The 27,097-nt window shown below is 35.5% G+C and overlaps 1 protein-coding gene across 1 annotated transcript; it reads left to right on the forward strand.

Moving 5' to 3' along the window:
• Positions 1–846: 846 nt before the first annotated feature.
• Positions 847–26,468, forward strand: IRAK4 (interleukin 1 receptor associated kinase 4). The gene is made up of 12 exons (XM_069490131.1): positions 847–906; positions 8,102–8,271; positions 10,760–10,905; positions 11,824–12,006; positions 12,586–12,746; positions 13,682–13,746; positions 16,683–16,797; positions 17,271–17,380; positions 20,480–20,663; positions 22,705–22,767; positions 25,694–25,852; positions 25,977–26,468. Exons 2-12 carry the CDS (start codon positions 8,111–8,113, stop codon positions 26,010–26,012), a joined length of 1,383 nt encoding a protein of 460 aa, XP_069346232.1. The 5' UTR covers positions 847–906; positions 8,102–8,110; the 3' UTR covers positions 26,013–26,468.
• Positions 26,469–27,097: the final 629 nt, after the last annotated feature.

Consider the following 27,097-nt stretch of genomic DNA (forward strand, 5'->3'; position numbering starts at 1 on the left):
AGGAGGAAGCTACGAAGACATTCTACGCTAGTGAAAAAAGTAGGGAAACTTGGGGAGAAAGTAACAATGAGGGAATTCCAGCCAAACATCGTAGTAAGAGTGGAACCAAACTGGAGTGCAGCCAAGGAGCCCACATGCCGTTAAGCACGAAGGTGCAGTGTTTCCCTGCAAGAGTTTGCTGAGGGGAGTGCCGGGTAGACGGTAGATTGGCTGGCCCATGGTTGAGGAATCAGGAATGCTGGGAAGGCGTTAGAAATGGAGAAAAGTAGTTCCTTTTCCTTGAAGCTCTTCCTTCACTAATCCCTCAAGGTCTGTCGAACCCACTCCTGCAGAAGCTGCCACTCCGCAGAATTAAAGCGGCGTTGCCTTCCAGCACGTCCGAAGGTATCCTCTACACGGCCAGCAGCTCTACTATTTGTTTCCTCTCCCTTCCCCAACCCCTCCCGCCCCAAGGCACGACACTAGCCCACTTCGCCCTTCTTTGGGGCAAAAGGTTGGGATCCTCAATGCCGACCTTGTCAACGCCCCATACACAATCCTCACACCGCGCTAGAAGCTCGACCCGGTCTACCTCAGTCCAGATGAAGGGAGTCCTCAACGCTGTGCGCATGCCCGGAAGCCTTGAATATTTTTATCCTCCGACAGTGGCGTATTTAAAGGAGCAGGCTCCCACGTAAAGAAGCACCCTACGCCAGACCAGGAATTGCTCTTTTCGGGGAGCCACTGGGAGGTGCCAAGATAAATGGGGACCGTGACGAAAAAGGACGAGGAGGGGCCTGCCAGGTTGGTCCCGCCCCGTCCCAGTCTTCCGAGTGCGCTCGTTCTTTGCCGGCTCGCTCCGCCGGGCGGCGCTCCTCCCGCACTCCGCGCTTCGCGCCTAGCGCCCCGCGCCCCGCGCCCGGGCAGGTAAGGGATTCCCGGCGTGCGCGCCTCCTTCCTGGAAAGTTGTCCGAGGTCCGTGTCCAGGCCTCGGTGCCTCTGCTCCCAGGTTGTAAGAGACCGTTGCGGAACGGAAATCTGCTTTTCCTCAGTGAGAAAAAGTTAAAGAGGAAGTAGGTTGCGTGGGCAGAGCTTGCTCCAGGACAAGGACTGGGGTGGGTCCCTAGGAAGCAAGAAGTTCGTCGGACCTGAGGATGAACCTGAGGCGCGGGGGGGCGTCACCCAGCCATTCTGGGGCGTAGTCGAACCTCGCCTCAGGTTTCTCACCTCCGAGGCTGTGTGTTCCGTGAACCCATTTACGAAATGAAATCTCTTTTACTGAGAACCAGGAAGTAAGGCCAGCACCTGGCAGAGATGCTTGTCGCATAGACAGCTTTCAGAACCTCCACTCGATTCTAATTAGCGTGTTTCTCCGGCTTCCAAGTTTCCCGGGAATTAGAAAGTGGGGAGGGGTTGCAGGGTCATATAAGTACATTAACAGATGCGGGGCGGGGGGTGGGGGTGGGGGTTGGGGCAGATGTCCCTGAGAGCTTGGAAGTAAAAGAGGAGACAAAAGGATAAAAGCAAACCCTGAGAAAGCACTTTCAGCCATTTCGAATGGGAACTATTAGTGCCTTAAAATCCTATCTGCCCAAAGCGCCTATAAGAAGAGGATATTAAAATCTGCCTTTTCCCTTTCTGGGAGCAATCCTTGAAGAGGTCTCTCAGAAAACTCAGATTTCTTCTGTCCTCCTGTTTTCGTGTGAAGCATTCATTTGAAGTTTGCTTTTTACCTGTCCAAACTGAGCTTCTGGCCAAACTTGCTCCTTCCACAGTCTTCATCTCAGTAAATGTGAGGAAACTTGTTCAAATCAAAAACCTTGGTGCCAGCTTCTCCCTCTCCACATCAGCACGTAGGATTCTGTTGGCTCTACCTCAGAATCTATCCAGCATCCCCTGGACTTCTGCCCATGCTCTGCTACCGCCCTAGTCCAAGCCTCCAGCCCGTCCCACCTGGATTATTGGGACACTCTCCTAATTGCTCTTTTCCTGCCTGTCTGTCCTTACTCCAACGTCCTTTATTCTCAGCAGCCCTAGTAGCCTTTTAAGACATGACTATAGAGCTTGTCTCTTCTCTTCTGAAAACTTCATTCAGAGGGCAAAGTCAACACAAAGGCTATAAGGCTCCGGGAGACATAGTTCCTTTACCTCTCGGACCTCAACTGCTACTTGCCTGCTCCCCCTTCTGCAGTCCCATCTCCTTGCTGTTTCTCAATGGGCCCACTTCCAACCTTTGCATTTACTATTCCTTTTGCCCAGAAACTTCTCCCACAGATACCTCAGTAGCTGGCTTTCTCATTCTTTCAGACATTTAATCAAATGGCACCTTCTTATTGAGGCTTACTCTGACTACCCTGTTTAAAATTACAACCCCTTCTCTGTTTGGAGGGGGGGTTCTATTCCATCTGACACCATCTAACATACGGCAGAGTTTACTTATTTGCTTATTGTCTGTCTTTCTCCATATAAGTTCCATGAGTTCAGGTCTTTTTTTCTTTTCTAATTTTCCTAATGCTCTCCAGAGGCCTGGAATAATAATATCGAGCACAAAGCAGACACTCAGTAGATATTTGATGAATGAATAATACTATATTTTTCTAAAATATATTCAAAGCATTTAAAATTACTTACCATTGAGTTAAATCAGTGTTTGAAAAAGATATTTTGTTTAATTTATGGCACACCAGCACATATCCCAATTTGAGAAAGGTACCCCTGTATACTTTAATAGGTCTGGAAGGCATCACCAGCTTTTGTTCAAAAGGATATTGAAGTATCCAAAAATAAAGATTAATGGTTATATAGCATATTTTGCTAAGAACACATGGAAATGAATAATATGTTTTAGAAATGTTTGAAATATATGAAAGGTACTGTGGTTGATAAAATAAGACTTCCACCACCTAAAAAACTTAGCTATATTCTCAGATCTCTTATTTGTACCCCTCCACAATGAGGGGTGAGGTAGCCCCTCACCACAATTCTGAAAATTAAGTTTAAATACAACTCTGCACATTTCTTTTTTTTAAAAAAAAATACATGATACAAGAATAACTTCTTGTTATTCTTGTATCCAGAAAATAATAATTGGTACTTTTTTTTTTTACCACTTATTATGTGACAAGATTAGGCCCTTTGTGTTTGTTTATTTTAATTCTTACATCAATTCTTAGGTATTACAATCTCTGTTTTTCACATGAAGAAGCCAAGATACAGAGAAATTGGTTTACTAGCCCTGGTCACAGTTGGCTATGATTAGAACCCAAGCCCATGCAACCTCCAAGTCCGTCTTCCCTTCACCTCTGTACAATCTCTTCTGCTGATCAGAGTGTTAAAGAAGCAAAGTCTTAAAACTTTATTTATTCATTTGACAAGAATTTTTTACACTCCTATGTAAGGCATAGTACTTTGAGAATGTGCACGTGTGTGGGAAGGCATTGGGTTCCACAAGCAAACACTGATTTTAGTATACTTCTCAATTGCCACGCCACCTTGTGTACTTGTCTGACTTGTCTTATTGGAAAATATGAATGGGTTTCCTTTGCTATGAGATTTAATGGTGTGAGAAAACAGCCATGAAGATATTTATTTATTTATTTGTAAGCAATATATTCTGTTCCACTTCTATTCATCCTAACTTTACTATAGTAAAATCTTGAACAGTTTGAAAATGATGACACTTCTTAAGTTTTTCTACATGGTCTATTTTCATCATTGAAAAACAAAATGAAAACAAAACCACCATAAAAATCATCACCAAGGGATAACGACTGTTAGCATTTTGGCTTATGTTCATCCAAGTGTGTGGTTGGGAGTGGTTTATGAATTTATGTTTAAATTAAAAATTTAATTTCTGGTATTTTGGACTTTTGGGCACATGTGTATGGAGGAGTTGTCAAAAGGCTTTCCTTTTCCTGGCATCCCTACACCATTACTTCTGCAAGAAATCTGGGTGCAGAAGAGCTACCAAAATTTATCCCTGGCCTTAAGATAGTCTGTTTTTATTCTTAATTCCCTGTATTTTAGCTGTAGTTTTTAGGATTACTAAGCAGTTCTGTCTTTTCTAGCTTTGACAATCACATTGTACTTTTTACAGTAGAGAGGAATCTTAATAAATAAGGAAAAATAACTTGAAGGGAGCAACGGCTCCTAGGTAGATACGATTTCTTAATTAAAAAAAAAATCAGTCTTTCATTCAGCACCAATGTTTTAAGTAGCTGCTAAAGTGAATTTGGTTGAGTCCCTGCCCAGGAGAGCATACTGTCTAACAGAGAAGGCAAGCGCGTAAACAATAAAATATAATAATAGAAGAAAGACTGAGTGACTTTTTGGACCAAAAGAGATGACTATCAGGGAAACCCGGTAGTGCCTTTTGAGTTGGGCTTAGAGGAACAGCAGGCATTTACTAGGTGGCCCTTAAGTTTCTTGGGCAATTATTTTACCTAGCCGTAGATGACCTCACTTCCTCTTTCACAGAGAAAATAACATTATGTGGGAATTCTCCCTCTCTCTTCAAATACATCTGTATTCAAACCTCTGCTTCCCTCTTTCTAGATTAAGAAGAAGTTTCCTTCTATTCAAGGCTGATTTCTTCATCTATACTCAAAACTCTCCCATTTGTATTGCCAATCAGTTACATCTTAAACCTTTATTCTAGCAGTTTTCAAAGTGTAGTTGGTGTCTCCAAGATTCTTTCAGGAGGTTTATACAGTCAAAATCACGGATGGGTAAGTGAATCATTCAGAATGCATTAGATTTTAATGTGCAAATTCATTGATACAGCTTCAGATTCTACACGGCGGCTTATGTTTGTGTGAAGCTGGATTTTTTTTCATTTACATCAACCAAAACAATATACTGCAGCAGAAAGAATTTAGAAGTAGATATGAGAATTCAGCTGTCTTCTGTTAAGTTAAACTTTAAAGAGATTTGCTAAACTGTAAAACAATGTCATTGTTCTGATTTGGGGAAAATATAGTTATCTTTATTAAAATGTATTATGCATGCTAACATGTAATGCATTTATTGTTATTTTAAATGAATTAAGAATAAGTAATTTAAAAATTTCTCAGTGTCAATTTCTAATATGGTAAATATTGTTAAATATAACCAACATAAACAAGAGCTTTTTGGGGTCCACAATAATTTTTAAGAGGGTGAAGGGTCCTGAAACTAAGTTTCAGAACATACCTCTCTTCTTCTCTCTCTTTCCCCCTTCTGCCCACCCCATCTCACTTCCCTTAATAGTCAGACTTCTTGGAAAATCTGTTTTTGCCATTTACTCCCCCTTCCACTACAACTCTTCTGGAGTCAATAGTGGCCTTCTGGTTTTCAAATCTAACACACCTATCAGTGTTTATTTGACCTCTCTGAGTCTTTTGTACCATCCTGTTCCCCATTCTAGAAATCTCTGGTGTGCTAGTGTCCTGGTTTTCTTTTTACCTTCTTGCCATTAATGCTTTTTAAAATTCTTCTTTCACTATATTCCTTTCCATTCTAACCATTCCTAATAGGCAACCTGATTTTTACCATTGCTTCAACCATATATGTGTTATATGCTCTCAATTTATATATTAGAATACTTACATAGTGAGCATTCTTTGCTGAAACCTCTCTCCTAAGCTCCAGACTATATATATATATACATATGTGTGTGTGTGTGTACATATATATATATGTGTGTGTGTGTGTGTGTGTGTGTGTGTGTGCTTGGTGAAAACTCCCCTAGATGGTGCTAGAAGTAGATATTTCCCATTTAACATGAGCCAAAAACAAAACAAAACTCAGGAATCATTTTCTTTGTTCCTTCTTTCTCCCTTTCCTATAATTTCTGATTTTTTATGGAATTGTTTTCATTTGGCCTCCTAAATCTTTTAATCTTTTTATTCTCAATTCCCTGACCCTTTACTTTTTTCAGTCTCTCATTTCTACTCACCTAGATTATTGCAGGAATTTTCAAACTGGTCTCCTTGCCTCAATATACGTTCCTATAATTTTTTTATCCAGAGGAATATTTATTAACCAAATAAGGTCATATAACACCCCTCCTTAAAGTCTTGAAGTGGCTTCCCTGTAACTTTTAGTATAAGTTTAAACTCCTTGTCTTAGCATATGAGGCACATGATGATTTGGCCTTGGTACCTCTACAACCTCATCTCTTCTCACTTAATCACCTGCATCCTATGGTCCAGCCATTGCAAACTCCTTGCCTGAGACTAACCAATGTGCTCTTACCTTTTCCCATGCTATTCCTTCTATGTGGAGTTTTCTTTTGGGTTTATCTTCATTCCCTTTCATTCATCTTTTCAACCTCCCACTCCAACTAAATCTGTCTTGATATTCCTACTTCAGACTGCCCCTGCGTGACACTCTTTCTTTGGGCTGCATGACACCCTGAACATACCTATTTTGCAACCATTTACCACTCATTGTAATTGTTTGTATCCCTTGCCAGACTGAACAGCTTGAGAAGAAAGATTTACTCTTCTCTGAACTCTCATCACTTAGGACAAAGCCTCACATATGTTTGCTGAATATATGAATGAATGAAAGGAAAAGAATGGTCTTTATAGAAAAGATAGTAACATCAGTAATGTATCAGGTCATGTGGGTGAATCTGGGAGTCAGACTTGCATTCAAGTCCTAGATCTTTCACTTATTACCTTTGTGAAATAGAGATAAAACTGCTTTAGACACTGAGAGGATTAAATGAAATACATAAATCACCTACTATGGTACTGGGCAATAATTTATTTGTAAAGTAAACACCTAGCAATATCTATGAAGTGCAAGCCACTAGTTAAGTATTAGTGAATAAAATGAGCATGGTCCCTGTACTCAGCTTAACATCTAATGAGGAAGATAAATAGTAAACAAATAAATATATGATTAGAAATACATTGTACAATGATGAAAGATAATTAGGTATAAGGCAGGTAGACCTACTTAGATGTGGTGGTCAAGGAAGGCCAATAAGAAGAAATGAATACTATCATGGAAGCCTAGGATACAGAGAGACATTTTGCTTTTTACTCTTCTATAGTCTTAGAATTTTGTTCTCTGTGAATGCATTATTTACTCCAAAAACTAATTGTATTTTTAAAATAAAAACTTATAGGAAAGCAGAAATAATTGACAGAATATTTGAGTCTATTTTTCTTGATTAATTAGAAGAAGAGATCACCACCTATTGAGAATAAGGGACATGGAGAACAAATAAAAACCATATAGAGAGATGGTTCTCTATCTCAGTTCTCCAGAGAACTGAGACTATGAAATAGTAACCAAGGACAATGAGAGAAGACAAGTAAAAAGAGTAATAGCAGTGGAAGCCCCAGTGGAAAAAGGTTACCATAAATTTGTATACACACCAGTGTATTGATTTAATTTGGTTCTCTACCACTATATTCTGAAGCTCTGGTGTAGAAATAAATTATGAGATTTATCCTTGGCTATAGCTCTCCAGGGTGGAGTGGTAGAAGAAAAAGAGGGTTGAAGAAATAAAGAGTCTGTCTAGAAAGTAAAGTGGTGAACCATGGATTTTAGCTTAGTAGGGAATGAATTGTGATCAGGCAGATCTCATGGACTCAAAAAATGTGCAGAGGTCAAAGAAGAGCATGCTAGGTGAAAAGTAAGTGGCTTTTAATGCTATACAAATTATTTCAGTAAATTTTTTTTACTTCTACAAAAGATTATGTAAATTTTTAATAGCAAATAAGTATTAATACTTACTGAAAAAAAGTTTAAATTAAAAGATAAATTTCTTTTATTAATAGATTTGATTTCTGAATATGCTTACAAGAATTTTCCTGATAAGGTAAACAAAATTTTGCTTCTTTTTGTAAATTTCACTTGGAAAATATGAGTGTCAGAAAAAAATCCTCCAATTTTTATTGATATTTACAGGTGGGGAAAGAAAGTAAAGCCATCGGACAATTAGAAAAATAAATTATAATTTTAATATCTTCTAAGGATATCAATGACTTAACTTTGGAATGTTCCTTTATTATGGCATAATCAGTTGCCAACATTTCATATGATATAGCAGAGTGTGATATATAAGCTCACAGATGTCATCTCTAAAACTACTGTAAAATTTTAATGAAAATTTTCCATATTTTAGGAATAGAAGATGAGCAAACCCATAACATCATCAACATATGTGCGCTGCCTCAATGTTGGACTAATTAGGAAGCTGTCAGACTTTATTGATCCTCAAGAAGGGTGGAAGAAATTAGCCATATCTATTAAAAAACCATCTGGCGATGATAGATACAATCAGTTTCATATAAGGTAACATATAAAAATTTTTTCTTTTTAAATTCTTATATCACAATCCAAAGTGATTAATATACATAAATACTGTTTAATATTGCAGTTTAGAAAGTGAACTTCTCTATGGAGAAGATAATGGTAATAAATAACTTTTTTTTTCTTTTTGCAATTTTTGCCTCATTTCTTAATATGTCACCTGGGCTAATATCGTGATGTTGCAAATAAGTTTTTGGGTTAGAAGCACGATTCTCACCTTTGCTCTGGTTCTGTTTGGCAAGTCAAGTACAGTTCACTCTGCTTCATACTTCTCATTTCCAGATTGAAGGAACATAAGAATATTGTAAGGCTCTCCCATAAAATTCTGGAGCCTAAACTTTGAAGTGTATGAATCTCTAATGTACTCTATTAATGTATTTTGGGAATTTTTCAGATTGACATTTTAAAGTTATTACTTCTGAGTGTACACACATCTATGAATAAAATTCTTAGATCTTAGCCAAGATTCTTCAATGCTGTCTTCAGATAATTTCCATTTTCCCTCTTTACTCATCTCTGCTTGCTTTAATCTAAAATATAAATGCCAATTTTAGTTTCATCAGTCATTGCAGTTAAAAGCTGCTCAAGAAAAAAAAAAAAAAACCCTATGTCAAAATTTGGTTTTGGTGACAAAAGGAAAAGAAATTTATCTGTGGTTTTCAGCATTGAACTGGTAAAGAACCTAAAGCCTTGGCTCCCATAGTAGTCCTTCCAGGAAGTGTTTCCTCATGTGAAGGGTGAATATCTTAAATTACTTGAAAGAACTTCAGTTGAAACCTTGAAGCCAATTTTTAAAGATAGTTGATATTACTGTTAAAAACTTGTGGAGGATAGTTGGGGCAGTGGCAGTAGGAAGAAAAAGGTCTTCTTTACAGAGTAATGCCAGCAAATAATTATTAAAAGAATGATAGAATTAGAAAGTTACCAATCAATTACCAGTGAATAATTGATTCATGCAAGGCTCATTGGTGAGCCTAAAAACATAAGGTGAAGTGTTGTTGGTGAACAGGATGTGCACAAGATTTCAAAATATTATCCACAAATTACTTATGAATTATGAAGGGGGATGGTACTTTTATAATGAAGAAATCTTAGCCAAGTGATCAAACTTCAGCATCACCAGTAATGGTACAAAATGCCATTGTGTACTTCTGGATGTGATATAGTGGGAAGAGCACATTATCACCTATGTCATCTTTTTAGCAAAGATTTTAATCAGAATTTAATCGTGAGAAAGTAGTTTGATAAATCTGGACTGTGAGACATTCTCCAAGACATCTAGCCTATACTCTAAAATACGCACCCTGTCCCAGAGGCACAGATTGAAAGAGAGCATGAACAAGAGCACAAATGTGGCAAAATTTTATCCATTGTTCCATTAGTGAATCTAATTGAGGAGTAAATGGTTGTACATCATTCTTTCAACTTTTCTGTAAGGCTGAAGTTTTTCAAAATAAAGACTTTAGAGGAAAAGCAGAAAAACTATATTGTTTAAGTTTTTAAATGTACTTTTGAAAGCTAATTTTCAATTTTAAAGCAATGGAATGAAAATGAATCTGTTTTTCCTTTAATTTAATTGAAATATAGTTAAGATTAAGGAATAATTCCCTAATGTTATACATATTCTATTTCTTTAATTAAGCAGACTGATTTATTAACATTATATAGCTAGCAGAGTTAATAAGTCATATAGGACGTAATATAGCTAAGTAGGTTGAGAGCACACCCTTAGGTCAAGTGAGATCTGAATTTGGATCTCTACTTGGATTCATCTTATTGACTGTGTGGCTAGGCGCTGATTACATCTCCAAGCCTGGCTTTCTCATTAGTAGATTAGTATGATAATTACAGTCTTTTTGAACAAGTTCATGTGTGTGCATCCTGTAGCACACTAAGTAAATACTCAATAAATACTCAGTAAATGTTAACTTTTATTATCATCTTTGGCATCTTTTTTTCCTTCTGTCTTTCCTGTCTCTTTGTAATTCTTGCATGTTCACTTCCTCTTCATTTCCCTTAATATTATAGGAGGTGCTGTGGGTGAGATGGGGCAGGGGGATCAATTCCTATTTTCATATAAACTCAATTTATAGATGCTATGAATTGAATTTGTCCCCTATATGGCCAGAGTAGGTTAGTTATCTCAAGAGTGGGTTGCTGATAAAAAGATGAGTTCAGCCCCCTTTCTCTCTCTCTCTGCCTCTCCCTCCCCCCTCACACCCCCCACTTTCTCTTTCGCTTTCATATGTGCATGTTCTTTTGCCCTTCCATCCTCCTACCATGGAATGGTACAGCAAGAAGGCCCTCACCAGATGCAGCCCCTCAATCTTGGACTTCCCAGCCTCCAGAACTGTGAGCCAAATAAATTTCTATTGTTTATAAATTACCCAGTGTGTGATATTCTGTTATAGCAGTACAAAATGAACTAAGGCAATAGACTAATTTTATTTCTTTGTTACTTGCTTTTAAGGAGATTTGAAGCATTACTGCAAACTGGAAAAAGTCCCACTTGTGAATTACTCTTTGACTGGGGTACCACGAATTGCACAGTTGGTGATCTTGTGGATCTTTTGGTCCAAAATGAATTTTTTGCTCCTGCAAGTCTTTTGCTCCCAGGTAAACTGTGACCAGGGCATCAACAATTAGAGTGGAAAAACACATGGCAGAAATAGAAACATTTATTCTTATGCTTACTTTTTTCTCGTAGTAGACAAACATTGCACTTGAGAGTTCCTTTCATTATTTCAGCTCTCCCCAACTCTTTTTTTTAATTTCAAAATATTAAGGGGGTACAAATGTTTGGGTTACATGGATCATTTTTATAATGCTTGAGTCCTGGCTATAACAAGCCCCCCAGACAGGACACTGTGGACTCTGCTGTTAAGGTGATAAAAGCTTCATGAATGAGTCTGATCCTACAATTAAAGTTAGGTCATTTTGTGTCAGTAGGAAGTTTAGAAGGATACAGACTTTAGGCATTTAGCTTAAGCTGTAAGAAAGTAATTATTCTTTTGAGCTCTTGCTTTTTTTTACCTTCAACTTCTATGCTGACGAGACTCTATGATCATGATTAGCATAGATTGTATTCTAGTGTGTTAGTGTCTAGTTGCTTTCCTCAGAACCTTACTTTTCCCCATTGATGTCATTTATACCAGTGGTTCTCAACCTTTATTGTGAATAGGAATCATTTGGGTTTTTTTTATACATGCTGATTCCTGGGCTCTGTTGCAGACCTGCTCAGTCAGAATTCTGGAATTGGGTTCAAGGTTCAATGTTCTTTAAAAAGTGCTTCAGTGCCTCTATCTAGTACAGGTGACTCATGGACCACTTTTTGAAAACACTGCCTTACCCTCCCTATCCATCTTTATCACAACTTACAGATTCTGTCTAGGGTAGCTTCTTGTATATACTTTGAAAACATGGGCCACCCTGTAGAAACTGGAATGATGTTAAATGAACCAAGTTTCTAGTTTAACTTTTTCACACACACTTTTTCTTATGGAAGAACAACTTGTATCTTACTTCATTTGACAGATGCTGTCCCCAAAACCGTTAACACGCTGCCTTCTAAAGAAGCTGTAACAGTTCAGCAGACGCAGATGCCTTTCTGTGGCAAAGACAGGACATCTGTGAGACCTGTGCAGAATCCTAAACAAAACTTTATGTCCCCTGACTCCTCAAGTCCAGAAAATAAAAGTTTAGAAGTTAGTGATACACGTAAGTAACATTTTCAGTGCTTTCAACTAGTGGATTTGTCATTAAAACTATCACTACTTTAAAATAAAACTCTCCTTCTTTTTATGCAGCCATCAGAGGCACACTGGCAGTAGCTCTTTTGTGGATTTTTCCTCTTCTGATTTATTAAGTACCATCTTCATTGTATTAATTAATATATTATCAGTGATTAGAGGCAATGGGACTTGCAAACAATTATAGAAGCTATGAAAAAAAAATAAGCAAATATTTATATAACTTGAAAGAGTCACTTTTTAAAAAATAAAATATATGACTAGAGTTTTGGGTGGGTAGACTAGACCCACCCAAATATTTTACTAGAATTTTGAGTGAGTGACTACAGTGTTTGGAGGGTAGGATCAACAAACAGAATTCTCAAGATCAAACTTATAATTTATATTTTCAAAATGGGTTTGTCCTCTCCCATATTGCCTAATCTAAAATTATAAACATTTACATTTACATATATATGAAATCTTCCAATGAGAAAATACTGAAATTATTAAAAGAAATTTTTTTTGTTTAAGCAATTTTTTTCTTATTTTATTAACCTTATTATAGGTTTTCACAACTTTTCATTTTATGAATTGAAGAATGTCACAAATAACTTCGATGAACGACCCATATCTGTCGGTGGTAATAAAATGGGAGAGGGAGGATTTGGAGTTGTGTATAAAGGCTACATGGACAACACAACTGTGGCAGTGAAGAAACTTGCAACAGTAAGTTATATTTTCAGGAATAAAAGAATGAAAGAAAGAGTTGCTTCCTAGTGCTATTAATAGGTTTTAAGTTAATCTTTAGGAAATATATTGTTTCAGTAGGTATTGTCTTTAAACAAACACCTTTCTAAGCTGGTAGTTCTTAACATTTAAAAATCCATTGAAAACTATGGGCCCTATCCCTAGAAAAATGTAGCTATGTACACAAATACATGATCATACATGTAATTGTGGGAAATTCACAAAATGAAGTTGAAAAGCCCTGCTCTACAGAGTACTTCATGAATAATAAGTATTAAAGTGGTAAGATACTCAGAAAATTTTATAAAAACAACTGTGTGCATTACTTTTCCCATTTAAAAATAAAGTTTAGAAACTATACATTAAGAAAAAGGAGATTGAAAATTTTCTTGTCTGAGTTCTTTGTTACCATTTCTATTGAGGTTTTCACCTTTTATTTATTTGTTTGTTTGTTGTATTCTGAACCTGCTGTTATATCCTAAAAATATCCATAGAACAATAACAAAAAAGAAATCAATAGAATACATGTGTATATAATGAGAGTCACTCTTTGCAGTATAGTTTACAAATGCTTTTGCAGGTTTTGTTTTCCTTTTTGATTTCAAATTTACTTGTGTTTTCTGTCTTCCAGATTTTTTTTCAAAGTTTAGATGCAGTAAAGTCTCATATTATTTCATTTTGTTCTTATAACAACTCAGTGAGATTTATATATATTTTTTATTTCACTAGTCAGCCATGGACCTTGAGCAAATCATTACTATTTCTAGACCTCAGTTGTTCTATGAAATGGGAAGAATAAAACCTTATTATTTTAAAGAAAGGGAGATCAGGTGACTGATCTCTTTAGTCACCTTCCAGCTTTAGGATCTTTGGAGTTATTGTATTACATATCGTATGCTATTTTATTTTTTCAGATGGTTGACATTAGTATTGAAGAACTAAAACAACAGTTTGATCAAGAAATAAAAGTAATGGCAAAGTAAGTGTTAATTTGGCAGTGTCATATAATGGAAAAGAAAAGGACCAAGAGTAAGGAACCTGTTTCACTCTAGAGTATGCCTTGAACTAGTGATATTTGCAAATATATAAAATTAAAATAAAGGATTTAGATTAGAGGAATTGAAAGTACTTTTGGCTCTATAATTCTATGACTACATATACTCATGTACCTGTAGATTAAACAGCAATTTAAGTCAGTATTTTAAATCACAGCAAAGTTATATGGAATGTCAACTATCTTCCCTTATCATGCTTTCTGCTCCCAGAATTCATGAGAGATCAATTATAGAGATACCTTAAAAAAAAAACTATTTATAGAATAATAGGCCTTTCATTGTAAGTTAACACCTGTAAAGCAACTAGGGAAGTGTTCCATGCAAAGATGCTTCGAAGGCATTGACCCAGTATACTGAAAAATGTTTGGCATCATCAGGAAAAGTAGGAGGAACAAATAAGTTATAGATAATTTATTTCAGTAATTATAGTGATTGAAATTTGAGTGTGTACAATATGCCAGACACTGTGCTGTGTACTTTCTGTGCATTGTCTCATTTAACCCTCACAACTGTTACAACCTCCCTTCTTTTTCTTAATTGAGATTTAGAAATATTAAATAATGTGGTCAAAGTCACATAGCCAGTAAGTATTAGAGAAATTATTTAAATCCAGATGTTTGATTACAGAGCCTAAGCTTTTGATTGGAATCCTGGTGGGATTTACCAAATTATAGCATTAGACCCACTGCTCTAAAATCACCAGTTCCAGTTACTTAACCGTAAGAAGGAAAGTATAGACTGAAATTGATTCATGCACAATAAAAGTAATACACACTGAAAAATGATCAAATCTCTTTTTTTCTGAGGATTTGTTTTTCCCACCCTTACCCCCACTCTCCAATCCTAAAAGTAATTTGTTCAAAGTAGGTAATGTGGGAAATACAGGAAAATGTTTTTAAAATAATAAAACCATCTCTCAAATATACCGCTCAGAGATAACCATTGTTAGTATTTGATATACTTGCTTCATGTATATATAGCATTTTTGCCATGTCATTAAGAATAATTTGAAAGCATTTTAAATTATTGTACAACTTTCTAGCATATGTGAGGATCATATTTTATTTAACTATAAGCCTGCTAGGTTTATCTCTAATTTTCAATATTACAAATTAAAGCTTCTTTAAAGCTCTTTGTACATGAATTTTTAAATGCAATTCTACTTATTTCATCAGGATACAGACCTAGAAGAAGAATTACTATGTAGGAATGCATGAACTTTTTAAAGAATTTCTTAATATATGTCCAAATGACTTTATAGATAAGTTATAGTAATTTATATTCCTACCAGCTATGTGTATTACAGTTTTAAATTTCACTGCTTTCTCACCACCACTGAATATTTTTACTATTTTTTAATAAGTGCCAATCTCTAGATCTTCCTAGCAGAATGACCTTGACCGTTCTATTTATTAGTTTTCTCATCTATAAAATGAGATGATAGTAATAGTACTTCATTAAGTTATTGTGAGGGTTAAATTTTAAAAAGGAGGTAAATTACTTTTCACAGTGCCTTGTCTATAGTATAAACCCAGCAAATGTGAGCTATTCATGTCTAAAATGTGCCAATTTGGTGGAAAATGGAGCACATACTGCTTTAATTTACACTTCTTAAAATATTTATGAGGGTAGAGGAAATCTGATTTAATATAACAAGATGCCAGAACTGTAGATCATTTTGAATGAACAAAATGAATAAACACTTGAATGGAACACTTACATGTACCAGGTATGTTTCTAGGCTCTTTTATATATATATATGTGCTCATTTAATTCTCACAGCATCCATATTACATAATAGGCACTATTTTCTGCATTTAGCACTGTAAATAAATTGTCTTCCCTGAAACTTAGGAAGTGGGGGGCTCACAGCAAGAGGTGAGTGGCTGGAAAGGGAGGGAAACTTCTCATCCAGGGAAACTTTACATGGCTCGCATCACTGCCTGAGCTCTGCCTCCCCATCCATGGAAAATTATCTTCCATGAAACTGGCCCCTGGTGCCAAAAAACTGGGGACTGCTGCTGATAGAAGCTGAGGCTCAGTGAGGTTGTTAACTTTTGTGTGTTTTTTTTTTTTTTTTTTGAGATGGGGTCTTGCTCTGTCTCCTCAGGTAGAGTACAGTGGCTTCATCATAGCTTACTGCAACCTCCAACTCCTGGGCTCAAGCGATCCTCCTGCCTCAGCCTCCCAAGTAGCTGCCACAGCGCCCAGCTAATTGAGGTTGTTAACTTGCCATAGGTTATATGTCCAGGAGGTGGCAGAGTTGGACTTTAAACTTAGGACTTTGAACTCAGCTCTGTTTTCTTTCTGCCGTACCACACATCTGCAGTTTTGTTATAATACAGGTCTCTTTAGTTTTATTACTTTCAAGTATATAGAGAAATTCAAATTAGGTTATAAATAGATGTGATTAAAGATCAGAATTGTCTAAATTGGGTGTAATTAAAGATCATGTCTATAAATCAGTACTTTGAGTATGTTAGAGAATTCGTGAAAGTGTTATCATAAAAGTTTCAACAGACTTCTTGAAATCTTGTTTGTGCTATCATTGAAAATTGTGCTAAACAAAAGTAAACATCAGTCCAGTCCTTAACCCTACTACCACAAGTTCCAATGATCTGAATTATTTGTCTTTTACCATAAAATAGAAAGTTTTGCTTCTAATGTTGATCAATATGGGCTGAAAACTATTTATAGAAAATTATAAATAGTTAATAAACATATATAATAAATGATACATAGCATATTATTTTCTTGCTCTTTTTTTCTGTTAAAACTCTAAATTGAATAACTTCTAACCTAAAGCTGAATATATAAGTATTTACTAAAATAATCTTGCATGGAAAATTATTTGTCACAGATGTCAACATGAAAACTTAGTAGAACTACTTGGTTTCTCAAGTGATGGAGATGACCTCTGCTTAGTATATGTTTATATGCCCAATGGTTCACTGCTGGACAGACTGTCTTGCCTGGTAAGATGTTTGTTCATCAAATTGTTTGACTTTGTGTTGATATGTTGGAATGCTAATATTCACTTTGTGACAGAAGCATTTAAACCACATTAAACTTAATATTTTTCCTGCTTTATGAAAAGTAAACAACTTTATGATATATAAACAACTTTATGATTTGTAAACAACTGAGATTGCTATTCTCCAGGTAAACAACTGGGATTGCTATTCTCGTAGGTGATCATCTAAAATGTAAAATTATCAGTCAAGGTTAGATTGTGAAGATGCTTTTATATATTTTTATCTTCAAATAAGAAACGCTAACGCCTATTTGATCTTATTTGGAGATTATTTTTTAACAACTTAAATAACTGTAGTCCTAAATTCTTAGTGCTATAATATCATCTCCAGTTGTTGCCTAGATAAATATTCTGTTAGATATTTTCTACAGATTTTTATCATCCTTTTTTTTAATTGGTTTGTTTCTTCATAAGGATGGTACTCCACCTCTTTCTTGGCATATGAGATGCAAGATTGCTCAGGGTGCAGCTAATGGCATCAGTTTTCTACACGAAAACCATCATATACATAGAGATATTAAAAGGTAAATGCTACTGTTAAAAAGTGTTTGGAAAGCCATCTTTAAAGAATAATTTGTTCTCACGCTTCTATTCACTATTCACATGTATGTCTTAGTGTACAGCATCTGGACTTCTTTCCCCATCACTCCATAAAAGTTCTTCTCACTAAAAACATCTGTAATCTCCTTTATTCCAAACCCAATGACCTATTTTCAGTACTCATCCTACTTGACCTTTTTTTTTTTTTTAATATCATGTTATTCTGTTCTTCTTGCCATTTTTGCCTTGTGGAAATTAGGTTTTTTTCTTAGTTTTCTGGATCACCCTCTTTTCTGAATCACCTTCATCCTCCCTGAGTACTTTTTGATTCTCTTCCTTCATATGTATTTATCTAATTAAACATTTACCTACTATATGCTAGGTAATGTAGATAATATAGTTAGTAAAAGTAGCATATATAGTTTTATATCAATCAAATAATCACAAAATAATAATAGAACGTTAGTGTATAGTATATATATAGTATAAAGACAGGTTCCTAAGAACATGATATTTAAGCTGAGATTCAAAGAATGAGTAGGAAATTAGTAGGCATAATTTGAGAGTAGCTATAGAAGCTGGGGAGAAGAACATTCTAGGCAGAAGGAACTACATTTGTAACTTGAGTGGTGAGAGGGAATATGAGAACATGAATGAAAAATGAAATAAATGCAGTATGACTGACATACAGAAAACGAAGAAGTAGTGGATGGGAGATAAACTATAAAGATAGGCAGGGAGATAAGTGCTTTAGGACCTAATGGACCAAGGTAAGGATCTTAGTTTTTATCATAAGTATAATGAGATACAGTTGAAAATTATAAGTAGGGATGTGGCATCAGATTAAGTTTTGCAAAGATCACTTTGACTGCAGTGTAGAGAACAGTTTGTAAGATAAAGTAGTTAGTAGGGTATCACAGAAGTCTTGGTGGTGACAATTCATATGAAGAGAGGTGAGAGAGAATAAGATGGCAGGACTTGCTGATATCTTGGCTGTGGAGGAGAAAGTATCGGGAATGACTGCTGAAATTATGGCATCCAGAATTGCATTCTGGAATGATCGTGGCATGATTCACTTATGTAGAAAGGACTAAAAGAAGACCAGGTTGGGCTGGGGTTAGAAGGGTGGTTGGAAAATGTGAGTTTTCTTTTGTATATGTTGTGTTTGAGGTTCTTTTAAGATACAAAAGTGGAGATGTTAGATTGTGTGATATATAGATTTGGAGCCAAACGAAGTCTAAGCTGAAATATAAATGTGTGCATTACTTGCATAAGATGATAATTGAAGAGTTATCATAGGATTGTATTCACTTAAGGAGAGACATAGACTAATAAAAGGTCCTAAGATTAAGTCTTGAGGAACCCTAAGACTTAATGTAAAAGAGAATGATCTTTTAGAGGAATCTAAAAAAGTATATACACACAGAAAGGCAGGATGAAAACCAGGAAAGTGTGATGACCTTGAAAACAAGGGAAGTGTTTCCCAAGAGGGAGTAGTAAAAGGAGTCAAGTGCTTTAACCATTGAATTAGAATGATGCAGGTCATTAGTGACTTTATGGAGACCCATTTCCATGTAGTAATTGGGTCAGAAATCAGATGGTAGTTGAGGAGAGAGTGGGAGATAGAGAACTTCAATGTGAGTGTAGGTAAGTCTTTTAAGATATTTTACTAGTGAAGGGTGATGGCTGGAAATAGATGTGTCATTTGAGAAATGTTTTTTAAGATAGCAGAGACTAAAGCATGTTTATATGCCTATGGGAAAGATCCAGATTAGAGGGAAAAGCTACAACAGAAAAGAAAGTGAGATAATTTATAGAGAATGTTCCTGAGAATGCAGGAAACAACCCACGCAGAGGGACTGACCTTGGGTAAGAAGAGAGATACCATCTCCCTTCCCTCATGTATTGGTATTCTCTCGTGTTCCTACTTCATTATCTCTTCTCTTCTCCTACATGTTCTTGATGAGTGGTATTATATTGACTTTAACTGCTGTCTCTATGTGGGTGACTCTCAGATCTGTGTCATCAGCTTCCAATCCTGTATTTTCAGTATTCCATACCAAAAACACTTCACCTAGATGTCCCACAGAAGCCTCTAAGTCAACCTATCAGAAATCAAACTCATCGTCTCTTCCATCCTAAAGTCATCTTCCTGTATTTCATTTCTGATCAAATGAAGTCACTATTTATTCTGTCTCCCAAGCTAAAGACTTTCTCGTTCCCTATATCATAGTAATTACAAAGTTCTGTTGAGTGTGCCTCAAAATTTGCATTTTTCATTTATCTAAACAGAGGCTATGCCTCTGTTCAGACCCTCATTTTTTCTCATTTGCTTTATTATAAACCTTTCTGCTTAACCTAAAACCAGTCTGTACCAATTCTCATCTATTCAATACAACACTGCCAGGTTATGGTCCTAAAGTCAAGTCTGATAACATCAGTTCCCTACTATGGAAAGTTTAGCTGGTATCCTGTTGCTCACAGGATAAAGTTAAAATTCTCCCCATGTTCCATGGACACTAGTTCCTTGAAATTGATCATATATATACCATGTGCTTTTATCTTTTCATCACTTTGTATATGTTTCTCCACTTGCCTGAAATGCCTTTCTTTCACTTTCCTTGTTTTCAAGGTCATCACACACACTTTCCTGGAATAGTTTAAAGAAATGAATAATTGAGATCCTTTGGTTAAAAATTTGAGTTAAATTAGAAATGTTAGGAAAAAATAGGAAAGGTGTTTTGGAAGACTTTGTGGAAAATTATCCTATAATAAATTATTTGTAGAATAATGAAAATATCTCTTAATAACATGGATAGTTTATTTTTTTATTCTTCTAAAATTTTTCCTTAAGAAACAAAGAAGAAAAGAAGACAGTCATTTCTTTTTAGCTGTAATCCAAAGTCTACATTTATTTCCACAAATTTCAGGCTCTTATGATACATACTATAAAATGGTATACTCTGTAAACATATGTGTTCATATATATATGCGTATATACATACGTACATCTATCTAAGGAACCATCTGACTTCCTTGGAGAAAAAAAACATTTTTTTTCTCCAAACTTTAAATTTTTTCAGTGCAAATATCTTACTAGATGAAGCTTTTACTGCCAAAATATCTGACTTTGGGCTTGCACGGGCTTCTGAGAAGTTTGCCCAGACGGTCATGACTAGCAGAATTGTGGGAACAACAGCGTATATGGCACCGGAAGCTTTGCGAGGAGAAATCACACCCAAATCTGACATTTACAGCTTTGGTGTGGTAAGTTCCATGTACATAATTAGTAAAAATAATCATTCTGCTGTAATTGTGAAATTGAAGTAGAATATTATTTAATATACCTGTCACAATTAGCTCTCTAATGTAACATTATAAATTGCTCACATTAACCTCTGGCTACACTAGAAAGTTTATAAAACTTTCTCCCAATGTGTAAAACTTTTGAGCTGGTTTTTGAAATTACTGCAAGAAATGATTTTCTTGTCACCTATCCTGTATGAATTAGCATGACACTTAAATCAATGCATTAAATGAATCATGTCACACAATATATACTTTAGTATCATATTTTTTGGCATTTTCTAATCTACCCATCTGTTCCTAATAACTTTTAAGATAGAATAAGTGTGTAAGTGTACCTTTTTCTCTGTATCCATGCCAGTATCTGTTTTTTGACTTTTTTATAGTGGCCATTCTGATAGGTGTAAGGTAGTATCTCATTGTGGCTTTAACTTTCATTTCTCTGACAATTAGTGATATTGAACATTTTTCACATGTCTATTGACCATTTGTCTATCTTCTTTTGAAAAAAATCTGTTCATGTCTTTTGTCCACTTTTTGATGGAGTTATTTGTTTTCTTCTTGTTGCTTTAAGTTCTTTGTAGATTCTGGAAGTTAGTCCTTTGTCAGATGTATGGTTTGTGAATATTTTCTCCTATTCTGTAGGTTGCCTGTTTACTCTGTTAATTATTTTCTTTTCTGTGTAGAAGCTTTTTAATTTAAGTCTCATTTATTTACTTTTGTGGTTGTTGTATTTGCCTTTGGGATCTTAGTCATAAATTCCTTGTTAGGGCCTATGTCTAGAAGAATTTTTCCTACCTTTACTTCTAGAATATTTATGGTTTCATGCCTTATGTTTAAGTCTTTCATCAATCTTGAATTAATTTTTCCATATGACGAGAGATATGGGTCCTATTTCATTATTCTGCATGTGGCTATCCAATTTTCCCAGCACCATTTAAAAACAATATGAATATTACTCAAAGACCTAAAAGTAGACCTACCATTCGATCCAACAATCCCACTACTGGGTAGCTACCCAAAGGAAAAGAACTCATTTTATCAAAAACCTGCACATGAATGTTTATCACAGCATAATTCACAATTCCAAAAATATGGAATCAACCTAAATGCTCATCAATACATGAATGGATAAAGAAAATGTGAGATATATATATCACCATGGAGTTCTACTCGGCCATAAAAATGAATGATATAATGTCATTCACAGCAACTTGGATGGAACTGGAGATCAATATCCTATGTGAAGTATCTCTGGAATGGAAAAACGAACACCAAATATTCTCACTAATAAGTGGGGGCTAAACAATGGTGCACATGGGTACAAAAAAACATAAAGGACACAGGAAACTAAGAAGGGAGAGAGTGGGATATAAACTTACCTATAGTGTACAATGAACACTGTCCTGGTGACGGGCACACTGAAAGTCCTGACTTCAGCATAACAGAGTGTATCCATGTAACAAAAACTTTCATACCACACTAATATTTTGAAATTAAAACTTAAGATAGAATAAGTGGTAAGTATAGGTGGTTGGAGAAATGGGGGGGGTGTCTTCATCTTATTTTTTCAGATGTGTTGCATATGTGGAAATTTAACTTCATAGCACAGTAAAGTTAAGGCACAGGGTTATAGAATATGCCTAACATTTAGAAAATAATATTCTCCTGAGAGCCATAGAAAATTATTCTTGTGAAGAATCCCCTGCAGGGCAGGAAAAGAATTGGGAGTTCCCAGAATACGTGTTATATAAAGCTGATTGTTTAGTAAGTTGCCAATAAAAAAAGAACTGCTAATGGGTGTGGTGAGACCCAAAGGTGCCCACAGAGGAGCAGTGGTGAGAAATGCCCATAGCTCATGTTCTTTCCACTTTAATACGTAAAAGACATGTGCTTTGAATGGAAATGACTAATCAGATTTTATAATCAAGATCCATATTCCTTCTAGTCTCTATATGTTGTCTTGAGCGTTATATTAACAGATTGTTTTTTGTCTTCATAGGTTTTACTGGAAATAATAACTGGACTTCCAGCTGTGGATGAACACCGTGAACCTCAGTTATTGGTAATTGAAAGATTAATTTTTTCCAATCCTTTTCTCTTTGCATTTATAGTCTAAATTTGGCATCTAGAAATGACATTTTCTATTGGCAATCTTTCCATTGGCAATTACGTGGTAGCATGTGGAAAAAGCATTAAATATTTCTGATCTCAGCTCTGCCATAAAGTATTTGTGAAGCCTAGAAAAGTCACTTATGTATTCTTTGTTCTGGTTTCTTTGTAGGTAGAGTGAAAATAGAAGAAATGATTTCCAGGGTCCTCTTCGGTTTATTTTTATTTTCCTACTTTCAGGGTGGTTACTGATAGTGTTTTCAGTGATTTCAGGAAGGAAAACCATGGCTTCCATTCAAATTTGTATCAGAATAGAATTGTTAGTAAAATTTCTCTATCAATTTCTATCAGGGAGCATTTTATTTATAAAGTGGTAATAGAAGACACACCAAAAAAAGAAAAAAGAAAACGTACCTAATTTGTTCTATTAGACATTCTTTGACAATTATATAAAGTAGATGAAATGAATGCTAAATAAAACTATAAGAAAATTATTCCGTGCCCCTTTTTTTCTTGTATAGTAAATTTTAAGAACTTGGAGGATCTTCTTATAAAATTAAAGATTTATGGAAATACCTACTATTGTGTATAAGTTTTTCTTAAAATTAAATGACTACATTGACTTTATTATAATTTGTGTGTTCTAATAGGACAAACCAGGGTGGCAGATTCAGACAATGTACATGTACCAGATTATATCCCTAGGATGGAGATTAGAAAGTCAAAAGGTATAATTTATTATACCTTTTGTTCAGGGGCCTGGTGCCATATTTTATTGAGAGAAGTCATAAGTATAATATCTATTTGTTATAATATTGTTACAGGTATCAGTTATAAAACTGTACATTTTAAAGCTTTTCATGGTATACTGGAAATTCAATAATTCAATATTACATGTACTATTTCACATTAGAATTAGAATATATTAATAGAAGATAATATTATGAAAAGTTATTTTAATAATATTTAGATTTTTGCAGTGGCACATAGAAAGTAAAATCTTAATCAGAGAAATAAAATTCTCAGTCCCATTGGAGGTCAGGAGGTATACAGGCATAGATAAAGCTTTGTATGTGGATTGAATTACTACAGAGAAAGTGTATAGATTAAAATACAGGAGGACAAGGAAAAAAGGTATTGGAGAGCTAAAGATGGAATCCAGTGTTTCAGTAACTTACAGCTTATACTTTTTAGGCAAGGTCTACCTGTCTGAGGCCTAAATTTTTCATCCTTTTGCCTAAAACTGTTTCTCTTCAGAATATATAAAAACCTCAGAACTTTGGTTTGAGTAAGGATGAAATGCAGAAAAATACAGGATCTATGTCAGTCACAAGTTTTGCACTTCATCGTGTAATAGCGAACGTCATAAAACTTCAGGAAAGGTTATACTTTTTCACCCATTATTAAGGATTGACTGTAGTATGACTATAAAGTAATAAGATTTTAATATAAGTCCAGTTAAAAGGGAGTGATCCTTTAAAGAACCTTTATATCACTATTAATAGATTCTGCCATTGCCAAACACTTTCAAAATTCATCTTTTAAAAGAGTTTTTAGAGAATTTACATTCTACCTCTCATAGTCTTTTCCATCTGTATTAGTTTCCTAGGCCTGCCATAAAAATTTACCACAAACTGGGTCGCTTAAAACAACAGATATTCATTCTTTCATAATTCTTTGCCAGAAGTCTGAAATCAAGGTGTTAGCAAGGCCATGCTTCCTCTGGGGCCTCCAGGGTGAATCCTTCCTTGCCTCTTTTAGCTTCTGGTGGCATTCCTTGACTTACAGCCTCATCAGTCCAATCTCTGCCTCCATGGTGACTTTCTTTTCTCTTATGTGTCTGATTTCTTCCTCTTTTTGTCTCTTATACAGACAGTTGCCTATATTGGATTTAGGGCCTACCTGGATAATCCAGGATGATCTCATCTTAAGATACTTAATTACATTTACAAAGGCCCTTTTTTTCAGATAAGGTCACTTTCACCGGTTCTGGGAATTAGGACACAGACATATGTTTTAGGGGGCCACCATTCAGCCCACTATACCATGCTAGTCCTACACCTCTCTCCTCACTCATTATGTTTTCATCATGGCCCTCTCCCCCTTTTCTCCCTCCCTTTTTCTCTTTGATTCAACAATCTGATTGCCCATAGAGAAGTTGGTCAGGTGCAGGGAGCAGGTGTCTGGGTCCAGAAGTTGGAATTGCACTATTAGAACTAGCACATCAAGAAGCAGCCCACCCTGTGCTGCAGGCCTAGTAAAAGCTGCAATGGGAACATAAGAGCAATTAGCTCATAACATAAATATAAAAATTAGAAGGCAAATGGGTGGAAGTATCTAGGAGGTATAAATAAATAAATGAATGAATGAATGTAGTCAGGTTGCTTAATGACAGGATGCATTCTGAGAAATTCATCATTAGGCAATTTCGTCATTGTGCTAACATCCTAGAGTGTATTTACACAAATGGAGATGGTATAGCCTGCTATACACCTAGGGTATATGCTATAACCTATTGCTTCTAGGCTATAGACTTCTACCATGTTACTGTATTGAATACTGTAGGCAATTGTAATATAGTGGTATGTATATAAATATATCTAACCATAAAAAGATACTATAAAAAGATGGTATTATAATCATACGGGATCACGATCATGTATGTAGTCTGTCATTGACCAGAAACATCACTTTGCAGTGCATGATTCTATTTTTTTAGGGTTTGTCCTGTATGCCTTCAGTTCTTAATAAGGTTATAAAAGAAGATAGTAAAATGAGAATACATGTAATTATAAAGTAGCTTAATTTAAATAAATTTGTATTCTAATTCATTTCACTTTTTTGAAGCTTTTAATAAAGTTTTAACCCTCATTTTAAAGCTAGATATTAAAGAAGAAATTGAAGATGAAGAAAAGACAATTGAAGATTATATTGATACAAAGATGAATGACGCTGATTCTACTTCAGTTGAAGCTGTATACTCTGTTTCTAGTCAATGTCTGCATGAAAAGAAAAATAAGAGACCAGATATTAAGAAGGTATTAATTTTTTACACTTATTCAAAAAGTGAAAGGGGTGGGGTTCATCATTTTTTCCTAAGTGTGTATTTCAAACCAACTGTGTAATGTGGTTTTGTTTTTTTTCTATCTTTCTTTTTAAAAGGTTCAACAGCTGCTGCAAGAGGTGACAGCTTCTTAGAACTTTATTGGAATAGACTTTTGACTTTTTATATTCATCTATCTAAACCATTTTTAAACTATTTTTTTTAAACATTCTTCTTTATCTTTAACAAGGTAGCCTGGTGCGGTGCAGTGGTTATTAAAGCATGAGTTGAACTTCCAACACATAGAACAAATAAAAATAGAGCCACCATATATATGAACACTTAGCAATACCCACTTAGTATCACCCTCACTTCTTGAAGTAATCCCTGAGACATCACCTTTAAACATCATTAAACACTATTTGAAAACTATAGGATTAGCAAAAAGAAAACAGGCTATAGCATGAAAAGACCCTGGTCTGAAGCCTAACTGACTCCACTACTAATTTTCTATAAAGCTTTGGTCAAACTCTCAGCAGCTGTGAGCCTTGGTTTTTTCACTTACAATATTGGACTAATATCTGCTGTAGCTCTCTCATAGGTAGTCATAAAAATCAAATGATGCAGAATATATACAAGCACTTTGCAAATTATAAATTGATATAAAATTTAAAGTTTATAGAGACAGTTATAAAGTCCTATTACAACAGTATGTTTATAGACTCATGTTCACAGTGTTATTTTAAGCAATCATTCACCACAAACCAAATATCCCCTAATGCTACTGCCATAATGATATGTCTATTATTATCTTACGTTACATGGCAAATTTGAAGGAATCTTATAGATGTAATTGAGTTCCTAATCAACTACTTTTGAGTATTAAAAGGGAGACTGTGTTGAATGGGCCTGACTTAATCAGGTGAACCCTTACAAGAAGTCATAGATTCTCCTCTGGGCCTTCAAGTACCATGATGCGATAGGGCCACGTTGGCTAAAACTTAACAGATGGCCTCTGGAAGATGAGAACCACCCTCCAGCTGTCAGCAAGCAGGAAAAAAAAAATGGACCTCATTTGTACAACCACAAGGAACTGAATTCTGCCAGCAACCTGAATGAACTCAGACAAGTACTCCAAGCTTCAGATAATACTACAGCCTGGGCTGATACCTAGATTTCAACTTTGCCAGACCCTCGGTATGAGTATCTATCTGAGCTTGCCTGGACTTCTGACTTACAG

The sequence above is a fragment of the Eulemur rufifrons genome, chromosome 16 (genome assembly GCF_041146395.1).
Source record: "Eulemur rufifrons isolate Redbay chromosome 16, OSU_ERuf_1, whole genome shotgun sequence".
Classification (NCBI taxonomy): Eukaryota; Metazoa; Chordata; class Mammalia; order Primates; family Lemuridae; genus Eulemur; species Eulemur rufifrons.